The 24,209-nt window shown below is 41.4% G+C and overlaps 1 protein-coding gene across 14 annotated transcripts in view; it reads right to left on the bottom strand.

Moving 5' to 3' along the window:
• Nucleotides 1–24,209, bottom strand: part of setd5 (SET domain containing 5) — a 215,040-nt gene that overhangs the window by 26,677 nt on the left and 164,154 nt on the right. For all 14 annotated transcript variants that reach the window (XM_059944770.1, XM_059944763.1, XM_059944761.1 and 11 more), the window contains 3 exons: nucleotides 20,713–20,854; nucleotides 17,972–18,222; nucleotides 4,128–4,184 (listed from right to left, as the gene is read on the bottom strand). In XM_059944770.1, the coding sequence (XP_059800753.1) occupies nucleotides 4,128–4,184; nucleotides 17,972–18,222; nucleotides 20,713–20,854 (450 nt within the window). The remainder of the gene's footprint in view (nucleotides 1–4,127; nucleotides 4,185–17,971; nucleotides 18,223–20,712; nucleotides 20,855–24,209) is intronic.

Here is a 24,209-nt window from a genome sequence, read left to right as displayed (position 1 = left end):
AACTGAATTCCTTTTGACTTTAACTAGCTACCTCCATACACTGGAAAAAAAAGTTTTAAAATTAAAGCTACAAACACCTGTATTTAATATGTGCCAAAACACTTGGACTCAAAAGAACAGACATTCTTTACCATTTCCTCTGGAGAATCCATTTTTATACTTTAACATAATCATCTTCCTATGCAAACAAAGCCAGGCCACTTTCAGACACATAAAAACAAAACTTCCACAATATTGTAGTCTTCATCAGCCTATTTCACCTCAGTTGCCAGAGTATACATTGGTAGTCTGAGGATTTGGCCACCCTGACGCTCTTCCAATCAGGATGCAGGGATTTAAAACTGCTTGCTCTACAGGGTCTTACTTGGTCTTCTGGTCTCAAGCCAAATATCAGCCGCAGTCAAATTATTAGCATTTAAAATTGACTGGCTCACATTCCTGAACTCAAAAGCCAAGGAAAAGAAGACCGATTAACAATGCACCTACAACTTGTTTTCCTATCACAAGCAAAGTTGGGAGCAAGTAATCTGCTTATAAAGCATTTTTGAAAAAAGTTTATGCAAAAGTGAAATTAAAATCTTTGAGAAACTTGGAGTTGTATTAGTATTTCACATTTACTTTGAAGGCAGAGTACAAGGTGAATGGCAGGTAGCAGTGTGGAGAATCGTGGCATCTCCATCCATAGATCCCTCAAAGTTGCCATGCAAGTTGATAGAGTGGTTAAGGCAGCATATGGTGGTCTTCATTAGTCAGCAGATTGAGGTCAAGAACTGTGAGGCAATGCTGCAGCTTTATAAAACTTTGCTCAGTTCTGGTCAACTCATTATAGGAAGGGTGCAGAAGCTTTAGAGAGGGTGCCGAGGAGATTTACCAGGATGCTGCCTGGATTAGACAGCACGTCTTATGAGGATAGATTGAGTGAGCAAGAGCTTTCCTCTTTGCAGCCAAGTAGCATGAGAGGTAACTTGATAGAAGTGTGCAAGGACGATAAGAGGCAGAAATAGAGTGGACAGCCAGCACCTTTCTCCCCCAAGGTGAAAATGGCTAACATGAGAGGGTACAATTTTAAGGTGACTGGAAGGAAGTATAGGGGAGGGGCGTCAGAGGAAGGTTTTTTTTAATTACACTATGATAAATGCATGGAATGCATTGCCATGGGTAATGTTAGAGGCAGATACATTAGGGACATTTAAGACACACTTAGATAGGCACATGGATGAAAGAAACACAGCGGGCCATGCAGGAGATAAGTAGTTGAAGTAGTTTAAAAGGTTGGTGCAACCTTGTGGGGCGAAGACTGTAGTGTTCAGTGATTTAATGAAGAGACAGATAAATTTGAAATAATAATCAGAAAAATTTTGCAACATCGTTTTATGAAGGTGTATGCCTTGGGAACAGAATGTTGGATGGTTGGATCTAAATTCATCCAAGGAGCAACTTTAATATTCCATTGATTGAAATTGGCCACAGACAACTTTAGATTATTAATAATCTTTTTCTCAACTTATATTTTTATCTAGATACATAACAAAGGAGTGTAATACTGAACCAAAAAAAATTGTACAGGCATACAGGTGGATGCACCAACAAAAATAATAATTGGCTCGATAAGGGAATTACACTACAAAAGTCAATTGCAAGTTCTAAAAGTAACTGCCAATCAAATTTCAGAATCTTCTTCAACCTCTAGTCAAAATATGTATTTTCATTCTGGTTTTCAGAATCATAGCAACTTCTTTAATATTAAATTTATTCACTAGCAGAAGCCAATAAATTAGTATAGTATCACCGTAATAGTCTCTCCAAAAGACTCCTTGTGCCTCATCTGTGAAGATGAATGGTCTACAGAATGCAATGCATCCTCAATGTGAAAGTTAACATTTTAAGTTAGGCAGGCAGTTGGATTTGCTATGTAATCAGACTTACATACTCACAAAAAGCTGAGAATTGAAGCCCAATTCCCTTTACAAAGCAGCATGTTAATTAGCTAACACCCATCTCAACAACCAAGGATCTGTCTGTGCATCAACAAAGCTTAACACATAAGAATAGCAGACTTGTAGTCTGACCAGACTGTGAAAGACTTCCTTTAAAAAAATCATACAATCATTCTAAGTGGAACATTTTACAGTAACCATCCAATTTTTTGGAAGGCAAGGAGATATTTAGTAAATTTGCTTTATATTTATTAATCCACAAGTACTCAAAATACCATAGTTCTTCTGTATGTCTGTTCTGTTCAAGATTTAACAATATAGATTAACTATCAAAAAGATGACTGATTGCAGCCCAATATGTTGTCATGTCACTGTGAGTGGAGGCTTGTTGAATAGATATGGAGTAATTTTCCACAGTCAGGACAATAGCACTGAGCAAAATTCACTCATGACTTTGGGCTCTGTATAGCTTTTTTTCTGGATCCTCCAGTTTCCTCACATAGGTCAAAGCTGAGATAACTACGCTTGCATGTGTCAGTACAGAAAAAAATCAAAAGGCAAAGTTGTCCAGCATATGAGAAGATACAAGTAAGAGTAAGAAGCAGAATGAGACCAGAAACATAAAATGCAAGAAACACCCAGGTCAGGCAGTACCACTGAGGAATTAATATTTCAGGTTTGGGACCACTCTTCATATCTTCTAATGAAGGATTTGGGAGCTGAAACAGTAACTGTTTCTTTGAGTCTTCCCAGACTTATTTTTATTTCCCATTTCTAGCATCTGCAGTTTTCATTTTTTTTAAACTGAAAAATGGGACTGATGGGATCATGCTACAGGAATTAGACAGGCCCAATTGCCTCCTTCTGTATATACATTTGCAGACTTGGAATATTCTACAGTACATACAGCCATTTTCATTTAAATTACTGCCTGTATGATAACAGCAGCAAACACCAGTCAAACAGCTATGTGTTCTGTGCTGCCGAACTCTATTACAGTGGGAAAACCACATGCACTTTCCACCAGGAAACTTACCGCGGAGCAAATGCAGGTGGGACAATGAACTGCCCTAGCTCTGCAGAATTTAGTAAACATTGGTATGTTAATTGGGACCAACCTCTAACGCAGGGGTTCCCAACCCTTTTTTCATGCCATGGACCAATACCATTAAGCAAGGGGTCAGTGGACCCCAGGTTGGGAACTCCTACTATAGAGTATTGATTCAATTGATTTGTAAAATTGAGACAATTCCATTTCTCAGATATTCAAGAACCACAGTACCTTTGGGTGTACCTGCATTTCTGGAGGAGTAATTTTGGGCTTGGATGGTAAGTACATTTTTGCTTATAATTAAAATTAGGTCATTGTTTTACTATTTACGTATTCTGAGTAATAAGTGATAGATTATACTTATTTTGTTACGTTGACCAATTATTTTGACTAAATAGAAACATGCCATTGAAAATCATTGTGAATGTAATAAAATGCAAGTTCGTGAGATATTTTAACCCAACTGAAATGTTTGTTCCTTGCTGTATGATGAATACGTCCATCACCCTCAGGTTTAGTCCGAGCAGTCACTTTCTAAACTGATCTCGTCTGCGGGTGAGCCCAGTGGCAAAAGGGGGGGGGGGGGGCAATGAATACTGGACTTGCTGGAACCGTTCATAACCCTTGATTTTAAAAAAACTGAATCAGAGCATGAGTTGGATTTTTATTAGCACTCCCAAAGAATTGATGTGTGTTAATGTGCTCCAGTTTAAATGCAAGATCAATCAAATTAATGAATAGACATAACAGTTAGCAAACAGAAAATGTCAAATAATAATAAGGTTGCCGGTCAGCATTAAATGCTTCGGAGTTCCAAGTTTCACTGGATGTGTTCCATTTAATGCTTTGTTGTCTCAGATACACAGACAGATCCCAGGCTCCATTCACTGCCTCTCTCTTCCCCCCACCTGTCTCTCTTTCCAGTTATCATCATTATTTTATTCTTACCCCATATCATTCTTCGAGAAAAATCAGTGACTTCAGCCAGACGTATATAAATTCAACCAGATGAATAAATACAAGAATTATGCTTTAAAACGAGTATGTTGGATTACAGACTAAGAGAGAGAGGGGTGAGAAGAGATGCTGCAGGGGCTTATTTCAACCCTTCTAGTCTAAGTGAGATATGGGATAACTACCTCTGGTGAAAACGGCTCAGGCCTATGCACTGGGGAACTCTCAGGAGAGGAAATGTTCTAAGAGAAGGGAAAAGCACGTTATTAGAACACTACTTACAAGTTGAGTAAGCAAAAGCAAGAGAAAGCCACAGTCATTTATTGGAAATCTGATTTAGTTACAAACAAACTCAAGGTAGAAAATATGTTTTAACTCAAAGACAACTAACCGGAAACTTGCAAGCAAAGATAAAATTGGTTGTAAATACACAATTTGTCAAAATGCAACCTGATAATATTCTAAGAAGGGTTAATTTATAGAAACAAAACCATTTCGTAATTAAGAAGCTGGTTCAATAAGTGTTGTTTGAATAACATTGATATAAATGTACAAAAGAACCCTCAGCCCTTGTAAATAGAGAAAAAATGGTCAGTTTTACTTAGCCGAATCTCTCTCAATTTGAGGAGCTAGACCAAAAATGAAACATTTACTAAAAGCTACATACATAAACTAAAATTACAAAAAAATGGACTGGCATTAAAAAGCTGGAATGCTTTGCTCTGCACTCTATGCAGTATCACACAATATTTGACAGATCCAGGGCCTTCGAGATAAGGCGTGAAAACAGCAACTTGCTACAATGCCATAAGAGTGTAAGAGCTGAGTAACAGAGCATCAAACACAAAAATAATGGATTTCAAAGATGAAATTTGACACTGACTGAAAACTAAAACCCCCAAAAATTAAGGGTAATTCGAAGAAAAAGATTAGCTTTATTTGTCATAAATACATGGAAACATCGAACCATACAGTGAAATGCATCATTTGCATCAACACCAACATAGTCCGAGATGTGCTGGGGGTGCCAAGTGTTGCAATGCTTCAGGTGCCAACACAGCTTGCCCACAACTTACTAACCCTAATTCATAAGTCTTTGGAAAGTGGGAGAAGACTGGAGCACCCAGAGGAAACTCATGCAGTCACAGGGAGAACAAACAAACTTCTTAGACAGCACTGGGAATTGAAGCCCAATCACTGGCCTTGTAAAGTGTTACACAACTGTGCCACAATTAGCAAAAACGACAACACATAACAGTGAAGCACAGAATGGGCCCTTTGGCACATAGAAAACTAAACCAATACTGACAATCTCTGCCAGATCTGTCCTGTTCATTGGGTTACTATAGGAAGGCGCCAATTCATCTTTATCCCTTTACATTCATATTCAAAAATCCTTTTTTCCACTGTTTGTTTGTAAACCAAAGCAAAACAAGAATAAAACAATAACCTGTGGCTTAATGTTAGGGTTTATTAAAATAAAATGACAATGCAAAACTAATCTGAAATGTTTCTTAATCTATGAAGAAGCATTAGAAGATTAACAAGGGCAACATGTCAAATGTTTAGACTCCATAGTCTGCTGTGGCAAGCATGTCAGAAGCTGGATTTGCACAATTGCAAGATTAAAGCCTTGTGTTCTTAGGCTGTCAAGAAATTCTCTCAGGAAACTGGCTCCAAAATGCTCCTTGGTCTTGAAACTAAGACAATTAAAATGATTCTGTGAAATATCATGTATTAAGGTTATCAATAATATAGTTCTTCATAGTTATCTGCAGTATGATAGGGTTGACTCACACTGGGATGCATTTACCAAATAATCTGAAATGTTCTCCAGGCTCATCAACATGTTCTTCATTCATCCACAACTAGTTCAGATTGATATTCATAATATTTGTAGAGGCAATAAATTAGTAACAAATGAAATTGAAACAGCATTATTGCAAAGACGATGGCTACAAAATATCAGTATCTAGATAAGCTCTGAGACAATGCATTTAAGGAGATGGAGCTCAGGAAAATAATATTTCCTTTGATCCTTACTCATAGTGAACTTGAAATGGTTTTGGATAAAAGGGAACATTGTATTTTTTCCTCAAGGAACTTAATCAGTTCACCACTCTAAAAATCTGGCAGAAACTGAACTCTATTCTGTCAGTATACCTCAGATCTGAACACTTTGTTTCAGCTTTTTCCACGTGTAACCTGCAGAACAAAGAGGGTGATGGCACAATTCAACATAAACACCAACATATAATACAAAACATAGCTCAGTAGTTTATTTAGGTTTTATTTCCATTATGATCTAAAACACTTACAAAATAGTATTTTAAAAGTGAAGACTGATGTAAACAACTAATAATACAAATTAAATTGGCCCATAAACCTTCATGTTGTAAAAATATAGGGCGAACTAAACCCATTGTGCTTTGCTCTTATGAAATACTCAGAGCACACATTGCAAGGAGTAATTTTTAATACCTAAAGATCAGCCAAAAGTAAGGATTTACCTTTGAAATAAATACTAGTTAATATATCATGTCCAAATATATACATGTCCAAACATGTATGATCATGAAAATAATATTGGTTAATTGTAAGATGCAACTATCCTATCCGAAGTCAGGAGCCAAAGGAAAATTATTCCAGTTGATTCTTGCCAGACACCACTTCAACACAAATGGACAAATTTGACTGGATAGAAATAACAAACCATTAGCAGGGAAATGAATACATTAGCTTTGCTTTAGAATTCCTAAAAAAGGGAGTACATCAACTTGCAGTTCTTCCTCTCTTTGCAAGCTGTTTAAAAAGAGAACATTATGTAATGAAGACATTAGGTAATGAATACAGTAGATCCTTCAGATTAGGATTAACAAGGCTGCAACTGTCCCATAAATTAAGAAAAGAATACTTTTAAAAAAAACCTTTGTCCACATTTCTCAAGTATCAATTAGGATCATAACTGAGACAATTTTTTTCACATATCTAATAAGATTGAGGCATGTGGGTGGTCAGTAGCAATGAATTAAATTTTACACAGAACTGGATCTAACAGAGTACATTAACAGTATCTTTCACTACAACAATTCAGCATTAAAACAAAAAATTATCTGTGCGCTAAATCTTACAATAACTGAAAACACAACTCTTTAATTCTACAGATGCTACCTAATCTGTTGAAAAATTCCTTGAATTTTCTGTTTTATCTCACATTTCCACAACCTGTCATATGTTGTTTCAGATTTCAAAATAAATTTGATGTCATTAATACAGTGATTTCTGTGGTACACTTCCATTCAATCAGTAGTTACTCATGTTGTAGTAACCTGCAGAACAAAGAGGGTGATGGCACAATTCAACATAAACACCAACATATAATACAAAACATAGCTCAGTAGTTTATTTAGGTTTTATTTCCATTATGATCAAAAACACTTACAAAATAGTATTTTAAAAGTGAAGACTGATGTAAACAACTAATAATACAAATTAAATTATTAAATCATATGGTATTCTGGAAATACTGTGTTGTTGCTGGTCTCATGGCTTATTGTATAGTTACAAAAGGTGGGGAATCTTGCCGCTTATCTCTTGCTGAACAGAACTGTTCTACTTCATTGATGATCCAATAAACAAACAGACTTAACAGTAGGATTTTGTGCACTAACAGTGTTCATCCCAGTGAGAGCAAAGAATCCCAACTTGAAAATGTTTAGAAAAAAAAAGTCTCATTGTAGCTTTCAATGGGCTAATTCAGAGCACAGCTTAGTTATATTGAGCCCAATTTGATGCGAAAGTCTCCTAGACCCTTTTGTGATTGCTATTAGTGATAATCTCTGGAAATATTGTGTTGTTGCTGAGCTGGAAAAAAAATTATATTTCGCAGAAATACCTACTGTCAGGTTATCAATAACAGGCTCCAGGCATAAATAAACATATAGTGCAGCAAGGGATCTATAACTTCAAGAGATGAAAGGGAGAAAATGGATTAACTGCCTATTTCAAGCTCAACAGGACAGGTTGGGATCAGCCCTCAAGCTTCAATTGGAAGCTACTATGAAATCAGAATTTATTTGTCCACAGTTCACAGTCCTTGACATCAGGAAATAACATTTAATGCCAGGTTTTTTGGTCTGTTTGCAAAGTAGCTGCAAATGCACTACAGTCTGCTCTCCACATGAAACGACTGCAGACAGTTGTGGACACAGCTCAGCACATCACAGATGCTCCTGTATGTACTCTGCTTACACTTTTTACTACCACAGTAACGCAGTCAGCATGACCAAAGACACACCTACATCGGACAGTCGCTCTTTTCCCCTTTTCCATCAGGCAGAAGATACAAACATGTACCACCATACTCAAAAATAGGTTCTATCTTACTGTTACCAGACTCTCGAGCAGAACTTTCATTCAAAAAGATGGACTCTTGACCTCACAATCTACTTTATTATGATCTTACAATTTATTGTTCACCAGCACTGCACTTCCTCTGTAGCTTTTATACTTTATTCTGCATTGTTATCGTTTACCTTGTTTTGTTCTACCTCAATACACAGTGTAATTAATTGATCTGTATGAAGAGTAGGCAAAGTAAGCTGATTATTGCGTCTTGTGCATGTAACAATAAGGATCAAAAGCAAAATTTAGCCATATATTGTACATCTAATTTCCAGTTAATTTTACAATTTTTAGCGTGGTTTTAGAAAATGCAAACAATACCAAAACAATTCTAGTGGGAAGATATAAAATGGTTTGTAGTGTGCCAAAAGTGACTTAAAAGAATGCAAAGAGAGAGCATTGTTCGTAAACTTTTAGATATGCAAATCATAAGCTTATGGAATCAACATGTATACCAAATTGAAAGACCTTTCAATTGATCATCTTGTGATTTGAAGGAACAGCAAAGATGATAATGTGGACTCACACCTCTAAAATTGCATGCACATCCCATATCTTCACCTATCAACCAGGAAGGCATCAAATTAAGTTTGTCTCAAATGGAAACATTGAAGTAAACTAATCAGTCAACCAGATCTCTTTGTGCCCCTCCTAAAATTACGAAAGGCCGAAGGTTGGCAGAATAGCGTGAGAAACTATGTTATGTCAGGGCTGAAAATAGGGAGAAAATTGAAAGGTTAGATAACTAAACCTGCAAACATGGTTTGGCAGCTGATTTGCAAGCATCTTCAATTTTCATTTCTTGTATGTCTGCAAAAATCACGGTGTGTGAAGCAAAAGAGTAATAAACACAGTAGAAAGTAGTAACATACCACTTAGTTAGCAATATCATAATGAGAGAGATAAATGGTAATATTCACAACACACAGCTTTTGCTACTTAAAGTACAAGGAGGTTTTAAGAGTACCACTGTTCTTATTCCATTTGCACCTGAACCTGAGGGGGCCCAATATTCTCGCGGGCAGGTCTGTTAGAGCTGTTGGGGAGGGTTTAAACTAATTTGGCAGGATGGTGGGAACTGGAGTGAAGGGAATCAGGATAGGACAGATGGTAAAAAAGTAAAGGTAGCGTGCAGTCAGACTGTCAGGAAGGGCAGGTAGGTGATGGGACATAGTTGCAGCCAACAGGCTAAGCATCAAATCATTAGGGATGCAGAATCAGAAAGGATAGCAAATATAAGTGTTGTATCTAAAAGTGCGTAGTATAAGAAATAAGGTGAATGATCTTGTTGCAATATTACAGATGGCCAGGTATGATGTGGCCATCACTGAATCGTGGCTGAAGGATGGCTGTAATTGGGAGCTGAATTACACATTATATCGGAGGGATAGGAAGGTAGACAGAAATGGTGGTGTGGCTCTACAGGTAAAGAATGGCATCAAACCAGTAGAGAGATGTGACAGGATTTGAAGATGTTGAATCCTTGTGGGTTGAGTTAAGAAGCTGCAAGGGTAAAAGGAAGATGATGGCAGTTAAAATACAGGCCTCCCAAGAGTTGCTGGGAGGCAGACCACAGGTTACAACAGGAAAGAGAAAAGGTGAGTCAAAAGAGCAATGTTATGGTAGTCAAGAGAGATTTTAAACATACAGGTCGATTGGGAAAATCAGGTTGGTAATGGATCACATGGGAGTGGGTTTGTTGAATGCCCAAGAAATAGCTTTTTAGAGCAGTGTGTCATTGAGCCTACTATGGGATCTGCTATACTGGATTTGGTGTTATGTAACTGGAGGTGATTAGGGAGTTCAAGGTAAAAGAACCTTTAGGAACCAGTGATCACAATATAATTGAATTCAACTTGAACTTTGACAGGGAGAAAGTAAAATCTGATGTAGCAGTATTTCAGTGGAGTAAGGGAAATTACAGTGGCATGAGAGAGGAGTTGTCCAAAGTAAATTGGAAGGCATGTCAGCAGAGCAGCAATGGTGTGCGTTTCTGGGAAAAATGAGGAAAATGCATGACATGAGTATTCCAAAAATGAAGAAATACTCAAATGGTAAAATAGTACAGCCATGGCTGACAAGGGAAGTCAAAGCTAATATAAAAGCAAAAGGAAGGGCATACAAAGCAAAAATTAGTGGGAAGATCAGATTAGATTAGGAAGTTTAAAAACCTCGGAGAGCAACTAAAAAAGTCATTAGAAGGGAAAAGATGAAATATGAAAGCAAGCTAGCAAATAATATCAAAGTGGATAGTAAAGGTTTATTCAAGTATATTAAAAATAAAAGAAATGAGAGTGGATATAGGACCACTAAAAATGAGACAGGAGAAATAATAATGGGGGACAAGGAAATGGCTGATGAACTAAATGAGTATTTTCGATCAGTCTTCACTATGGAGGACACTAGTAGTGTGTGAAGGAAGTGAAGTAGGTGCAGTTACTGTTACAAGACAGAAGGTGCTCAAAAAGCTTAATAACCTAAAGGTACACAAGTTACTCGGACCAGATGAACTGCACCCTAGGGTTCTGAAAGAGGTAGCATTAGAGATTGTGGTGACATTAAAAATAATCTTTCAAAAATCATTGGACTCTGGCATGGTGCCAGAGGACTGGAAAATTGCAAATGTCACTCCACTCTTTAAGAAAGGAGGAAGACAGCAGAAAGGAAATTATATACCAGTTAGCCTGACCTCAGTGGTTGGGAAGATGTTAGAGTCAGTTGTTAAGGATGAGGTGATGGAGTACTTGGTGACACACGACAAGATAGGACAAAGTCAGCATGGTTTCCTTCAGGGAAAATCCTGCCTGACGAATCTGTTGGAATTCTTTGAGTTTACAGTAGGATAGATAAAGGGGATGCAGTAATGTTGTATATTTAGACTTTCTGAAGACCATTGACAAAGCTGCTTACCAATTTAAGAGCCCATGGTATCACAGGAAAGTTACTAACATGGTTCAGCATTGGCTGATTGGTAGAAGGCAGTGAGTGGGAATAAAAGGCTCCTGTTCTGGTTGGCTGCCAGTGACTAGTGGTGTTCTGCAGGGGTCGGTGTTGGGACCACTTCTTTTTATGCTATATATAAATGATACAGGTGATGGAATAGATGGCTTAGTTGCCAAGTTTGCAGGTAAGTCTTATTATGCAGAGTAGTGAGTGGAATGGGCTGCCAGCAGCGGTGGTGGAGGCGGAAATGATAGGGTCTTTTAAGAGACTCAAGGATGGCTACATGGACCTTAGAAAAATAGAGGGCTATGGGTAACGCCTAGATAGTTCTAAGGCAGGGTCATGTTCAGCGCAGCTTTGTGGGCCAAAGGGCCTGTATTGTGCTGTATGTTTTTTATGTTTCTATGATGCCAAGATTGGTGGAGGGGCAGGTAGTGTTGAGGAAACAGGTAGGATGCAGAAGGACTTAGGAGAATGGGCAAGAAAGTGGCAAATGAAATGCAAAGTTGGAAAATGCACGGTCACTTATGTACCTTTAGGTCTTGTACCTTTTTAAGCACCTTCTCTCTTGTAAGCAATAAATTAGTACTTTTCATTAGTGAGAAAGTAGTGGAGAAAATGCCAAATGTTGAATAGATGATTCTATTGGATTAGCAGTTAATAGTTTTTTTAGAAAAAGGCCTTGAAACATGTTACAGAAAATCTCAACAGGTTTTGACATTACCTTTTTTTAATCCCATACATTTTCAGAAACACTGACAGTTTGGAGCAGGATTGATTTGAGCCAACTATTCACCAAGTGAAGAGGGAAAAAATTCCTGCTGTTTAGTTATTATGAGACAGCAAATTAATATACAAATATAAAACTACTAAAAGCTTTACTACAGTATATTAAAAGCTTTGAGAAGTACACTTTATGCCACCTTGCACTTTAAACACTTCTTGGACATGCTTGTTCACATTATAGTGTTATAAAACTGTTCCAATGGTTATATTTTTATAATAGTTATATTTTCATGATCTGAGAATGTACACGGAAAAAAAACATGACTTTCTCCCATTCTCTTATTTTAATTACTTCTTTATACTATTGGCAATGTTTCCATGACAACAGGAGACTGCAATCATCCAATTCCATCCTAACTCTGCCAAAGCCTCCTTAAAACTGTAGTATCTCAGCTACAGATTAGCAGACTGATTAGTAACACACAAAAATGCATTCTTAGCATTTTGTCTGTGTTGTTCTGGATTTCTAGCATCTGCAGAAACTCTTGTGTAGACCGATTTTTAAGCTGTTTTGTATAAGCAATGAAAAAATATCATATTGTGAGAGATAAATGCAAATGCTCACAGGATACAGTATAGTTTTGGCTACTTAAATGCAAGGTGGGTTCAAGAGTGCCACATTTACAGTTCCACTAAATACTATTTTGTATAATCAATGAAAAAAATAGGTTGAATTCAATTTTTAAACAAACGTATTTGTAACTTTAATCAGATTTATCCAAATTATTATTTCTATAAACCATTCTGTTGCTAGAGGCATTTACTTCATTATTGTTTTAAGACTGAGATTGCTGTTATGTAAAATAATAGCTTGTAGCGATGCGCTACACAGAGCTAGAAGTAACGACATGCAGTCTGTGAGTTGCACTCCAGACTAGTTTATACAAACTTCGCAGCACTCACTTTTACGCAGTTTCGTTCTGGCCCTCTCTGGGTGGAAATGATGTCAGAGGTGCATTACAAAAGTCTCATCCCGTGCGTGGGCTTTCTCCCCTTGCTGGTGAAGAAGGCCTAACGCCATTTTGGGGCTAGCCTCTCTGCCAACGCGCGCGCCATTTTGTGCGCAGGTTTGCCTGCGTAGAAAGTGGGTCGCAACATAACCCCCCCCCCCCCCCCTGCAAACAGAACCGGCGATACACCCCACCCAATGTCCACAGTCTGGATCAGTCTCTGTTGGGGCGATCTGCCTCTGCGCTGCGGTGCCTGAACCTCGACTGGCTACGCCAAAGACCACATGGCCGGTTTGAGTCGGTCCACCACGAAAACCTCCTCTTTCCCCCCAATGTCCAGAACATACTTGGACCTGTTGTTCCTGATCACCTTGAACGGCTCCTTGTACAGCCGCAGTAGCGGTGCCCGGTGTGCGCCCCTTCGTACAAATACAAACTTACAGTTCTTACAGTTTGGGTATGCAGTTCAGGATCTGTCCGTGCTGTGAAGTCGATATGGGGGCCAGGTTGCCGAGCCTTTTGCATAGTCTGTCCAGGACTGCTGCGGGTTCTTCCTCTTGCCCCCTTGGGGCTGGTATGAACTCCTCTGGGACAACCAGGGGCACCAGCTCGGCCAACGAGTTGTGCAGATCCTCTTTGGGCGCTGTGCGGATTCCAAGCAGGACCCAGGGAAGCTCGTCCACCCAGTTAGGTCCTTTCAGGCGGGCCATGAGAGCCGACCAAGTGACGGTGGAAACGCTCCACTAGTCCGCTCGACTGTGGGTGGTAGGCAGTTGTGTGGTGTAGCTGTGTTCCCAACAGGCTGGAGGTGAACAGGGTGCCTCTGTTGGAGGTAATGTGGGCCAGTATCCCGAAGCGTGCTACCCACGTTGCAATCAGCGCTCGGGCACAGGAATTGGCGGCGGCTTCAGTGAGCGGGACCGCCTCTGGCCATCTCATGAACCAGTCTACCATAGCTCGGAGGTACCGTGCTCCTCATGACACTGGCAGGGGCCCCACGACATCCACATGAATGTGGTTGAAACTTCGGCGGGTGGGTTCGAACTGCTACGACGGGGCTTTGGTGTGCCGCTGCACCTTGGTTGTTTGGCACTGTATGCACATTTTGGCCCATTCGCAGACTTGTTTGCGAAGTCCGTGCCGCACGAACTTGTTGGAGACCATCTGGACGGTTGTCCTGATAGATGGGTGCGTCAAGCCATGTATGAAGTCGAAAACTCGCCGCCACCAGGCTGCCAGGACGATGGGGCGAGGTTGGCTGGTAGCCATGTCACACAGGAGGGTCCCCTCACCTGGGCCTACAAGGAAGTCTTGCAGCTGCAAACCCGAGACTGCGGTCCTGTCCCTACTGTCCTGTTTATTATTTATTGTAATGGCTACACTGTTTTTGTGCACTTTATGCAGACCAGTGTAGGTCTGTAGTCTAGTATATCTTTCTCTGTGTTTTTTATTACATAGTTCAGTCTAACTATGCACTGTACCAGCAGTTATGGTCGGAATGACAATAAAAGTTGACTTGACTTGATTTGACTGTAGCCGAGCATCTCGTCGCCTGCCTGCTGCGCCTCCGCCAGTGCTGCGTAGTCAGGGACAGGGCCTGGACAGCTGGTCTGGAGAGTGCATCTGCCACAACGTTGTCCTTTTCCGAGATGTGCTGGATGTCCGTTGTGTACTCGGAGATGTGGGGCAGATGTCGCTGCTGGCAAGCCGACCAGGAATCAGACACCTTTGTGAATGCGAAGGTTAATGGTTTGTGGTCCATGAATGTCCATGAACGGCCTGTCTTCTAAGAAGTACCTGAAATGCCGGATTGCCAGATACAGTGCCAGCAGCTCCCAGTTGAAAGCACTGTACTTGAGTTCGGGTGGACGTAGGTGCTTGCTGAAGAACGCCAGGGGTTGCCAGTGCCCCTTGATGAGCTGCTCCAGCACCCCACCAACTGCTGTGTTGGATGCGCCCACTGTGAGGACATTTGGAATACCCATTCTGGGGTGCACGAGCATCGTGGCATCTGCCAAGGCTTCCTTGGCTTTAACAAAAGTGGCTGCGGCCTCTTCGTTCCAAGTAATGTCCTTGCCTTTACCCGACATCAAGGTGAACAAAGGGTGCATGATACGGGCTGCTGAGGGGAGGAAGCTGTGGTAGAAGTTCACCATACCAACGAACCCCTGAAGGTCTTTGACCGTGTTGGGCCGGGCAAAGTGGTGGATCGCGTCTACTTTGACAGACAGAGGTGTTGCCCCGTCTTTGGTAATCCTGTGGCCCAGGAAGTCGATGGTGTCGAGTCCGAACTGGCATTTGGCCGGGTTGATCATGAGGCCGAAATCACTCAGGCGGGAGTAGAACTGGTGGAGGTGGAACAGATGCTCCTGATGACTACTGCTGGCTATGAGGACGTCGTCCAAATAGATGAACGCAAAGTCCAGGTCGCATCCCACCATATCCATTAGCCACTGGAACGTCTGTGCGGCATTCTTCAGGCCAAACGGCATTCGGAGGAACTTGAACAGACCGAACAGGGTGATGAGTGCTGTTTTGGGGATGTCTTCAGGGTGTACCAAGATTTGATGGTATCCCTGTACGAGGTCTACTTTGGAAAAGATGCTTGCCCCGTGCAGGTTTGCTGCAAGGTCCTGTATGTGCAGCACGGGGTAGCAATCCGGAGTGGTAGCCTCATTCAGTCTGCGGTAGACGCCGCATGGTCTCCAACCCCCTGATGCTTTGGGCACCATGTGCAAGGGGGAGGCCCATGGGCTGTCGGACCGCCGTATGATGCCCAATTCCTCCATCCTCTTGAACTCCTCCTTCGCCACGTGGAGCTTTTCTGGGGGGAGCCTTCATGCGCGGGCATGGAGGGGTGGTCCCTGGGTCGGAATGTGGTGCTGAACCCTGTGTCTGGGCATGGCTGCTGTGAACTGTGGTGCCAGGACTGATGGAAAGTCGTCCAGGATTCTGGTGAATTCGTTTCAGACAGCGTGATGGAGTCCAGGAGTGAGGTTGGCAACTTGGCTTCACCCAGGGAGAACGTCTGGAAAGTCTTGGCACGGACCAGTCTTTTCCTTTGCCAGTCGACCAGCTGGCTGTGAGCTCGCAAGAAGTCCACTCCCAGGAGTGGTTGGGCCACAGCGGCCAGTGTGAAGTCCCATGTGAACCAGATGCACTGTGCGAGCACCATAGGTCCATATTGTGCTGCCATTTGCGACCCTCAGGGTGGGTCCTGGCTCCCTGTTGCAGGTGTCGTACCCACTGATTTCTGCGCCAGTGTTGACCAAGAAGCGGAGTGCTGACTGTTTGTCCCAGATGTACAAGAGGCTGTCCTGGTGGCTAGCCATCACAGCCATTAGCGGCGGTTGGCCCTGGCGTTTCCTGGGAACTTGCCCCTGTGCCCCACTGCTGGTGGTAGAAACACCACTGTTCACTGGCCTCCTCACTCCTGCCTCTGGGCTCTGTGTGTTCCGTTGTTGGGCCTGGTCTGGTCTGCTGTTGGGCGTGTGGCTTGGTAATCTGTCCGATGGATGCCCCGCTCTCCCTCTTGGCTTTCCACAGCATGTCTGCCCGGGCCGCCACCTTCCAGGGGTCACTGAAATCTGCGTTGGCCAGTAGCAGATGTATGTCCTCGGGCAGTTGCTCTAGGAATGCCTGCTCGAACATGAGGCAGGGCTTGTGCCAGTCAGCCAGGGACAGCATCTCGTTCATCAATGCTGACGACAGTCTGTCTCCCAAACCGTCCAGGTGCAGCAAGCAGGCACCTCGCTCACGCCATGAGAGGCCAAAGGTCCCTATGAGCAGCACTTTGAGTGCTGCATATTTGCCTTCTTCCGGGGGTGACTGATGAAATCCTCAACCTGGGCAGCTGTCTCCTGGTCAAGGGAGCTCACCATGTAATAGTAACGCGTGTAATCAGAAAATATCTGCTGAATCTGGAACTGGGCTTCCACTTGGTCAAACCACATGCGTGGTTGCAGTGTCCAGAAAGTTGGCAGTTTTAGCGAAACTGCATGAACATGAACAGATGAAGAGTCGATTATCTTTGGTCCAAGTCCCGTTTGGACCATCGGGGTCACCAATGCAGCGATGTGCTACACACAGAGCTAGAAATAACGCCACGCAGCCTGTGAGTTGTACTCCAGACTAGTTTATTCAAACTTCGTGGCACTGGCTTCTACGCAGTTTCGTTCCCGCCCTCTCTGGGCGGAAATGACATTAGAGGTGAATTACAAAAGTCCTTTCCTGCGTGCAGGCTTTCTCCCCTTGCAGGTGAAGAAGGCGGCCCAGCGCCATCTTGGGGCTGGCCTCTCTGCCGATGCGCGCTACATTTTGTGAGCCGGTTCACCTGTGTAGAAAGTGGGTCACCACAAGCTTTCCATCGTAACCACTGGGAAGAACTATTTCAATTACAGACAAAAATGGTATGTCCTCCCTGGTTATATCAAATATTAACATTTTTAAATTAACAGTTAAAATGGGGCCTGGAAATTATATCACTTGTTCAGTATTACCTTACAAAACTGAATTCTGAAAGATGAAACATGGGCACCAGAATTCTGAAGGATGCATATCTGAAATACATCAGTTATTTTTAAAAGTTTACACAATGAGATGTTCATTCTCTGATTTCTATCTCAAGTCTATATTTACAGACCTATTTTTAAAGACCTAAAAGCTTATGTAAACACACCAGGAAATTAACAAGTAGCATGAAATCCACTGTCCAATCTGGCTGCTGCTAAAAATCTCAACATCACTGTTGGTATCATAATGAATCACTGCAGTGTACTTTTGGTCAGCTGGCATAAAATTTAGCCCATTCGTATCCAAATTAAAGCAAAACTATTTTTTCTACAAAAAACACTTTTGGAACAGTTTTATTTATTGAGGAAAAAACACAAAAGATTAATATGCTTCATTAGTGAAAATGTCACCCTGTTTGTTGGTGATTCATTTACCTCAAATTGTAGTGGAGTATTACATCGGCTAGCAGCAAGGGAATGAAGGGGAGAATAAACCGTATTATATCCATTTTTCTTATCCTCTTCTCCTGGAAACAAGGTGCAAGGCATCATTATCGTCGGACTTGACATGACCGTGTCCGTGACAGATGCTGGTGCTGACAGTGGACTGCAAGGTCCTGTCAAATCACTCAAACTCACGTCTGACAGATACCGAGTCTTTCGTTTTTTCAGAGGTGCAATCAACTCTACAAAACAGAAAAAAATTATCCAACAGTCATTAGAGAGCGCACACATCTACAGTTTAGACAAGATGCTGGGCATAATGAATACATGAATGTTTCCTGCACAGCTGCTTTTTCCACCTGTTTTCAGATCTTCCATTTGTTTTGAGTCATTTTCATAAAAATTTAATATGTTCTTATCAAAATATCACAAATGCAGGTTAACGTGTTCACTCCTCATTTAGAATAACTGAACGTCTGAGCAACTAATTCTGACCAGGACTGCAACTTACAATCTTAACCACAACAGTTTACAGAAATATTTCTTTTTAAATAGTAGTGTGTTGAATAAACTAATATTTAGTAAATGCAACAAAGCTCATTTGAGTCTAAACAGATTGGATCTATGTATTTTCTGAAGTTAGCTGTGGATATGCTAACAGCAATAATCCATTATAATGAAATAAAAATTACAGTCAGAACATTTCAGTAAGGATGAAAGGTACAAGGGTAACTGTGCACATCAAACAATGAAAATAGCAAGAGAGGATAATGCCAACCAGATTCCACTTGTTCTCACTAGAAGAAACTTTCTGCAGTACATACAGTATCAACAGAATATGAAATGGAGGAAGAAATATACAAAATGAATAAAAAATAAAGAAATATACAAAAAGAATAAAAATAAAAGTGCCATAGGAAATTACATTCCTGTTTTATTCCAGCAATGCATGTTCGATCTTGACCTCATACCCCATTTGCTTAGAGTTTTCATGTTCTAATTGTGACAGCATGGGCTTTTACAAGGTGCTCCAGTTTCTCACCTCATCCCAATGATGTTAGGTACAATACATTATCCCTGGCTTAGGTAAATGACAAAAGAATCACAGGGAAGTTGATGGATAAGCAAGGAGGAGCAAGTTGCAGAGTCACAGGAAAAATAGTGGAATTATTGTGCTTAGAGCGCATAGGCTAAGTTGCCTTCTCCATCACAACATACACTCAATGGCCACTTTATTAGGTACAGGCAAAGAACCCAGTGTAGGCTTCTGCTGCTGTAGCTCATCCACTTCAAAGTTCAATGTGTTGTGCAGTCAGATATTCTTCAAAATACCACCATTGCAATGTGTGGTTATTTGAATTATTGTCACCTTTATGTCATCTTAAACTAGTCTGGCCAATCTCCTCTGACCTTTCTCACTATCAAGGTGTTTTCTTTCACAGGTCTGCCACTCACTGGATGTTTTTAAGTTTCTTTCACCATTCCCTGTAAACTCTAGAGACTACTGTGCTGAAAACCCCAGGAGATCAGCACTCAAATCACCCCTTCTGACATCAACAAACATTCCATTGTCAAAATCACTTGGATCACATTTCTATCCCTGTCTGATGTTTGGTCTGAACATCTTGACCATGTCTGCATGCCTTTATGCACAGAGTTGCTGCCACACGATTAGCAGATTAAGTATTGCATTGCACAAGCAGCTGTACAGGTGTACCTAATAAAGTGGCCACTCAGCGTATATTGGTTTCTCAACTAATGAGGAGAAAATGAGAAAGAAGAGACAGATGAAGTGATTACAATGCTTACAAGATCTTTTGTTAACCATTTATAAAGGAATCCCATTAACATACTGCTTTAGGAAATAAAGCAAAAGATGACAGGCTGGACATGATGAACATCTTAAAAAAAAGTGATCACAATATAAACAAGCTTTAAGAAAATCATTAATTTACTATAGAGTGGAAAATGAGACAGGTATAGGAGGAACTGAGGATAGAGCTTGGAAATGGAAACTGGCGAAACAAAGTTTGATGACACTGAGCAAAATTTTGAGTTGGACCCACGGAGTGCTGAAGATACAGAACTTTGCAAAAGTCTTGGATACAAAGACTTATATAGCTATTGAGCCCAAGACTTTTGCACTGTACAATCTGTACTGCTGCTACTGCAGCAGAGAGAAAACTCATGACATATATGAGTGATGGTAAACCTGATTCTGATGTGAATTTCCACTGTGGAGTGACGGTGGGAAGGAGGCAGGGAGAGGGGAATCATGGTTGGGAAAAGGAGAAGGCAGCAGGAAGCACCAGAACACTTTCTGTAATGATCAATAAACCAATTGTTTGGAATAACTTTCCTGGTGTCTTAGGGCTGGGTGTATCTGCACCCATGTCAACCCTCAGCCCATTTCTCATCCAGCTGTCCCATACCCCTCTGGCAGCATTCCACCCTTGCCATTCTGAACATCCTTTTCTCCCACCAGATATACAAACTCACTCTCTGCTTCACGTTGACACAGTATTGTGCAAAAGTCTTAAGCACCCCAGCTATACATGCGCCTAATACTTTTGCACAGTACTGTATATATTTTATTAAAAATAGGAATGAGATGCCCTGGATAAGGATTAAAAAGACTGAATCAAAAGAAAATAGTGAATTCAAAATAGATAAGCAGTAGGTAACCACATGGCCTGTATAATAATGAATGCAAAACTACTTTTTAAACTTACCCGTTGAGGTATGGGAGTCATTCAGTACTTCAGGCATATTGTTGTTGTCATTACTGTGGTATATGGGTGATGTCTCTTGTCCTATATTTGGAGTAAGGGGAAGTTGCACCATGGCCTCATCCATTGCCTGTTTCATCCATCGCTGAAAAGTACCAAGTTAATTATCCAAAATAGTTCAAGCACAACTCTGCATACTTTTACCAATCTACCATCTGTTTGAAAGAAGGATAACTGAGGAAAATGCAGTACAGAGAACTACAATAAGTTTAAAAGAATATGGTAATGTCTGGCAAAAATCTACCGTGGACAAATGTACTACACCCTATCCTCGTTATATGCATCTGCAGACTATACGGATTCACAGTTATGCAAGAAACCTATTTCTACCAGCGTCTCCTTATAAGCATCCAAAACCCTCAGTTATGGGAGCAGCACTGCTTTCCCGCCAACACAAGTCACGTGCACATGCCTCACAGTCTCATTGTTGGGGCGAGAAGCACCGCTTTTCTGCCAATACAAGTCAACCTCGCACACCTCACAGTCTCACTGTTGGGGCGAGAAGCACCGCTTTTCTGCCAATACAAGTCAACCTCGCACACCTCACAGTCTCACTGTTGGGGCGAGAAGCACCGCTTTTCTGCCAATACAAGTCACTTGCGCACGCCTCATAGTCTCATTATTGGGGCGAGAAGCACCGCTTTCCTGCCAATACAAGTCACGTGCGCACGCCTCACAGTCTCACTCTGGCCAGTCTCGCATTGGTTTTGGCAACATATGAATGTGTGATCTTGTGCTCTTAAACTTTTGCTGTTTTTACCTATGCTGCCATGATTTTGTGCTTTGCAATTCGCCTACCAAAGCAACAGGTCAACGGCAGATGCCATCTCTCCGGCACTATATTCCTCCTTAGAACACCTGGAGAATAAAGACGCATATGTAAGGCTCCTTTTTATTGACTACAGCTCTGTCTTTAATACCATCATTCCAAATAAACTGATTCCTAAGCGCCGAAACCTGCGCCTTAGCACTCAGATCTGCAGCTGGATCTTCAACTTCCTCACAGACAGGTCCAGGCTGTAAAAATAGGGGACAAGCTCTCCTCTACAATCACTCTGAGCACCGGTGCCCCACAAGGCTGTGTACTCAGCCCCCTGCTGTACTCACTGTACATCCATGATTGTGTAGCCAAGTTTCCATCGAACTCAATATACAAGTTTGCTGATGACACCACAATTGTAGGCCACATCTTGGGTAATGATGAGTCTGAGTACAGAGAGGAAATTAAGAACCTGGTGGCATGGTGTGAAAACAATAACCTATCCCTCAACGTCAGCAAGACGAAGGAATTGGTTGTTGACTTCAGAAGGAGTAGTGGACCGCATGACCCCATCTACATCGGTGGTGCGCAGGTAGAACAGGTCAAAAGCTTTAAGTTCCTTGGGGTGAATATCACAAATGACCTGACTTGGTCTAACCAAGCAGAGTCCACTGCCAAGAAGGCCCGCCAGCACCTGTACTTCCTGAGAAAGCTGAAGAAATTTGGCCTGTCCCCTAAAACCCTCACTAATTTTTATAGATGCACTGTAGAAAGCATTCATCTAGGGTGCATCACAACCTGGTATGGAAGTTGTCCTGTCCAAGCCCGGAAGAAGCTGCAGAAGATCGTGAACATAGCCCGGCATACCACACAAACCAATCTTCCATCCTTGGACTCACTTTACACCGCACGCTGTCGGAGCAGTGCTACCAGGATAATCAAGGACACGACCCACCCAGCCAACACAATTTTTGTCCCTCTTCCCTCCGGGAGAAGGTTCAGGAGCTTGAAGATTCGTACAGCCAGAATTGGGAACAGCATCTTTCCAAATGTGATAAGACTACTGAACGGATCCTGACCCGAACCTGGGCCATATCTTCCAAATATCCAGACCTGACTTGCACTACCTTACTTTCCCTTTTCTATTTTCTAATTATGATCTATAATTTAAATTTTTATTATATTTACTTCGATTTGTACTTCAGAGAGCGTGAAGCACAGAATCAAATATCGCTGTGAAGATTGTACGCTCTAGTATCAATTGTTTGGTGACAATAAAGTAAAGTAAAAGTAAGCATCCGATGTCAAGCCCTGGGCCATCGGACAAGCGGCAGAAAACCGGTTTAACACTTTGAAAAAAGTTGGAAATTATAAATGGCGGCGTCAGACGAAACTGGGCATTCTTTGGAAGCGTATGCCGGAACGCACTTACATAAGGATGAAAAAACTGCATCAGGTTTCAAGGCAGCAAAGGGCAGATTGACTTTGCTTATGTGTTCCAATGCTGAAGGAGACTGTAAGATGAAGCCTCTCTTAGTTTACTATTCATTAAACCCCCATGCTCTTAAGGGTTTGAGTAAGAATATGCTTCCTGTCCACTGGGCAGCTAACAAGAAAGCACGGGTCACTTTGAAGATTGGTTTGCTAATCATTTTGCTGTTGAGGCTGAATGCTACTGCTGGGAACAGAATCTTGCCTTTAAAGTTCTTCTGTTTGGACAGCATTCATCCTAACATAACAGTGCGTTTCCTGCCACCTAACACAACATCACTGATTCAACCACTCAACCAAGGTGTGATATTCACATTCAAGGCGTATTTTTTACGACGAACTATCTCTCAGATGCTGCAAGCAACAGACGATTTTGAAAATCCCAGGAGTTTACCAACGGTGAGGGAATGGTGGAAGTCCTTCAACATCAGACATGCCATCAACAACATTGATGAATCCTGGAAAGAGGTCAGGTCTGTGAGAGTTCTGTGAGTCTTCCTTCACCCCTTGCTGTCCTTGATGATCCTGCTGACACACAACCATCCACTTCATCCATGTAAAGCTGCCCAACACAGCAACAACCACTCATCCCCTGGAGTGAACACACCTGCCACTGTTGGTGAGTACTGTACACCTAGTATGTTAACTTTCTATGATTTATTATGTTGGATATTACCTTAAATTGATGAAATATAATACGAATGTTGCCTTGTGGTACTGCTTTTATGTTGTATTAGTATGAAAATGCTAAAACATATTTAGGAAGCCCTCCAGAACGCATCCCTGTTTTCTCTATTTAAATAATTATTCACATATGTCGACTGTGAGGATCGTATCCCCCTATTATAACGAGGATAGGGTGTATTCTCAAATTTTAGATCCTGATTGGATTTCAAACAGTAATGAGCTAATTTTGGACTTCAGCAGTATGAACAATGAATCTAGTATGAACTAGTATCACAATACTTGCATTAATTCTACAACCACTTATTTCAGAGATATGGATCATAAATTTGGATCTTTTGTACACCCCAAAGAAATATTCTATTTCAACACCATAATAGATTCAAGTACACACTTTTCCAGACTGAATGGTCATGTGATAAAAATGCAAGTGACACTGACAGATGACATATGTAATACCAGACGGCAGTAAAAATCTATGATTTTCTCATCTTTCAGTTAAGAT

The sequence above is a fragment of the Hypanus sabinus genome, chromosome 19, assembly GCF_030144855.1.
Source record: "Hypanus sabinus isolate sHypSab1 chromosome 19, sHypSab1.hap1, whole genome shotgun sequence".
Lineage (NCBI taxonomy): Eukaryota > Metazoa > Chordata > Chondrichthyes > Myliobatiformes > Dasyatidae > Hypanus > Hypanus sabinus.
This window is presented reverse-complemented; position numbering and strand designations above follow the sequence as displayed.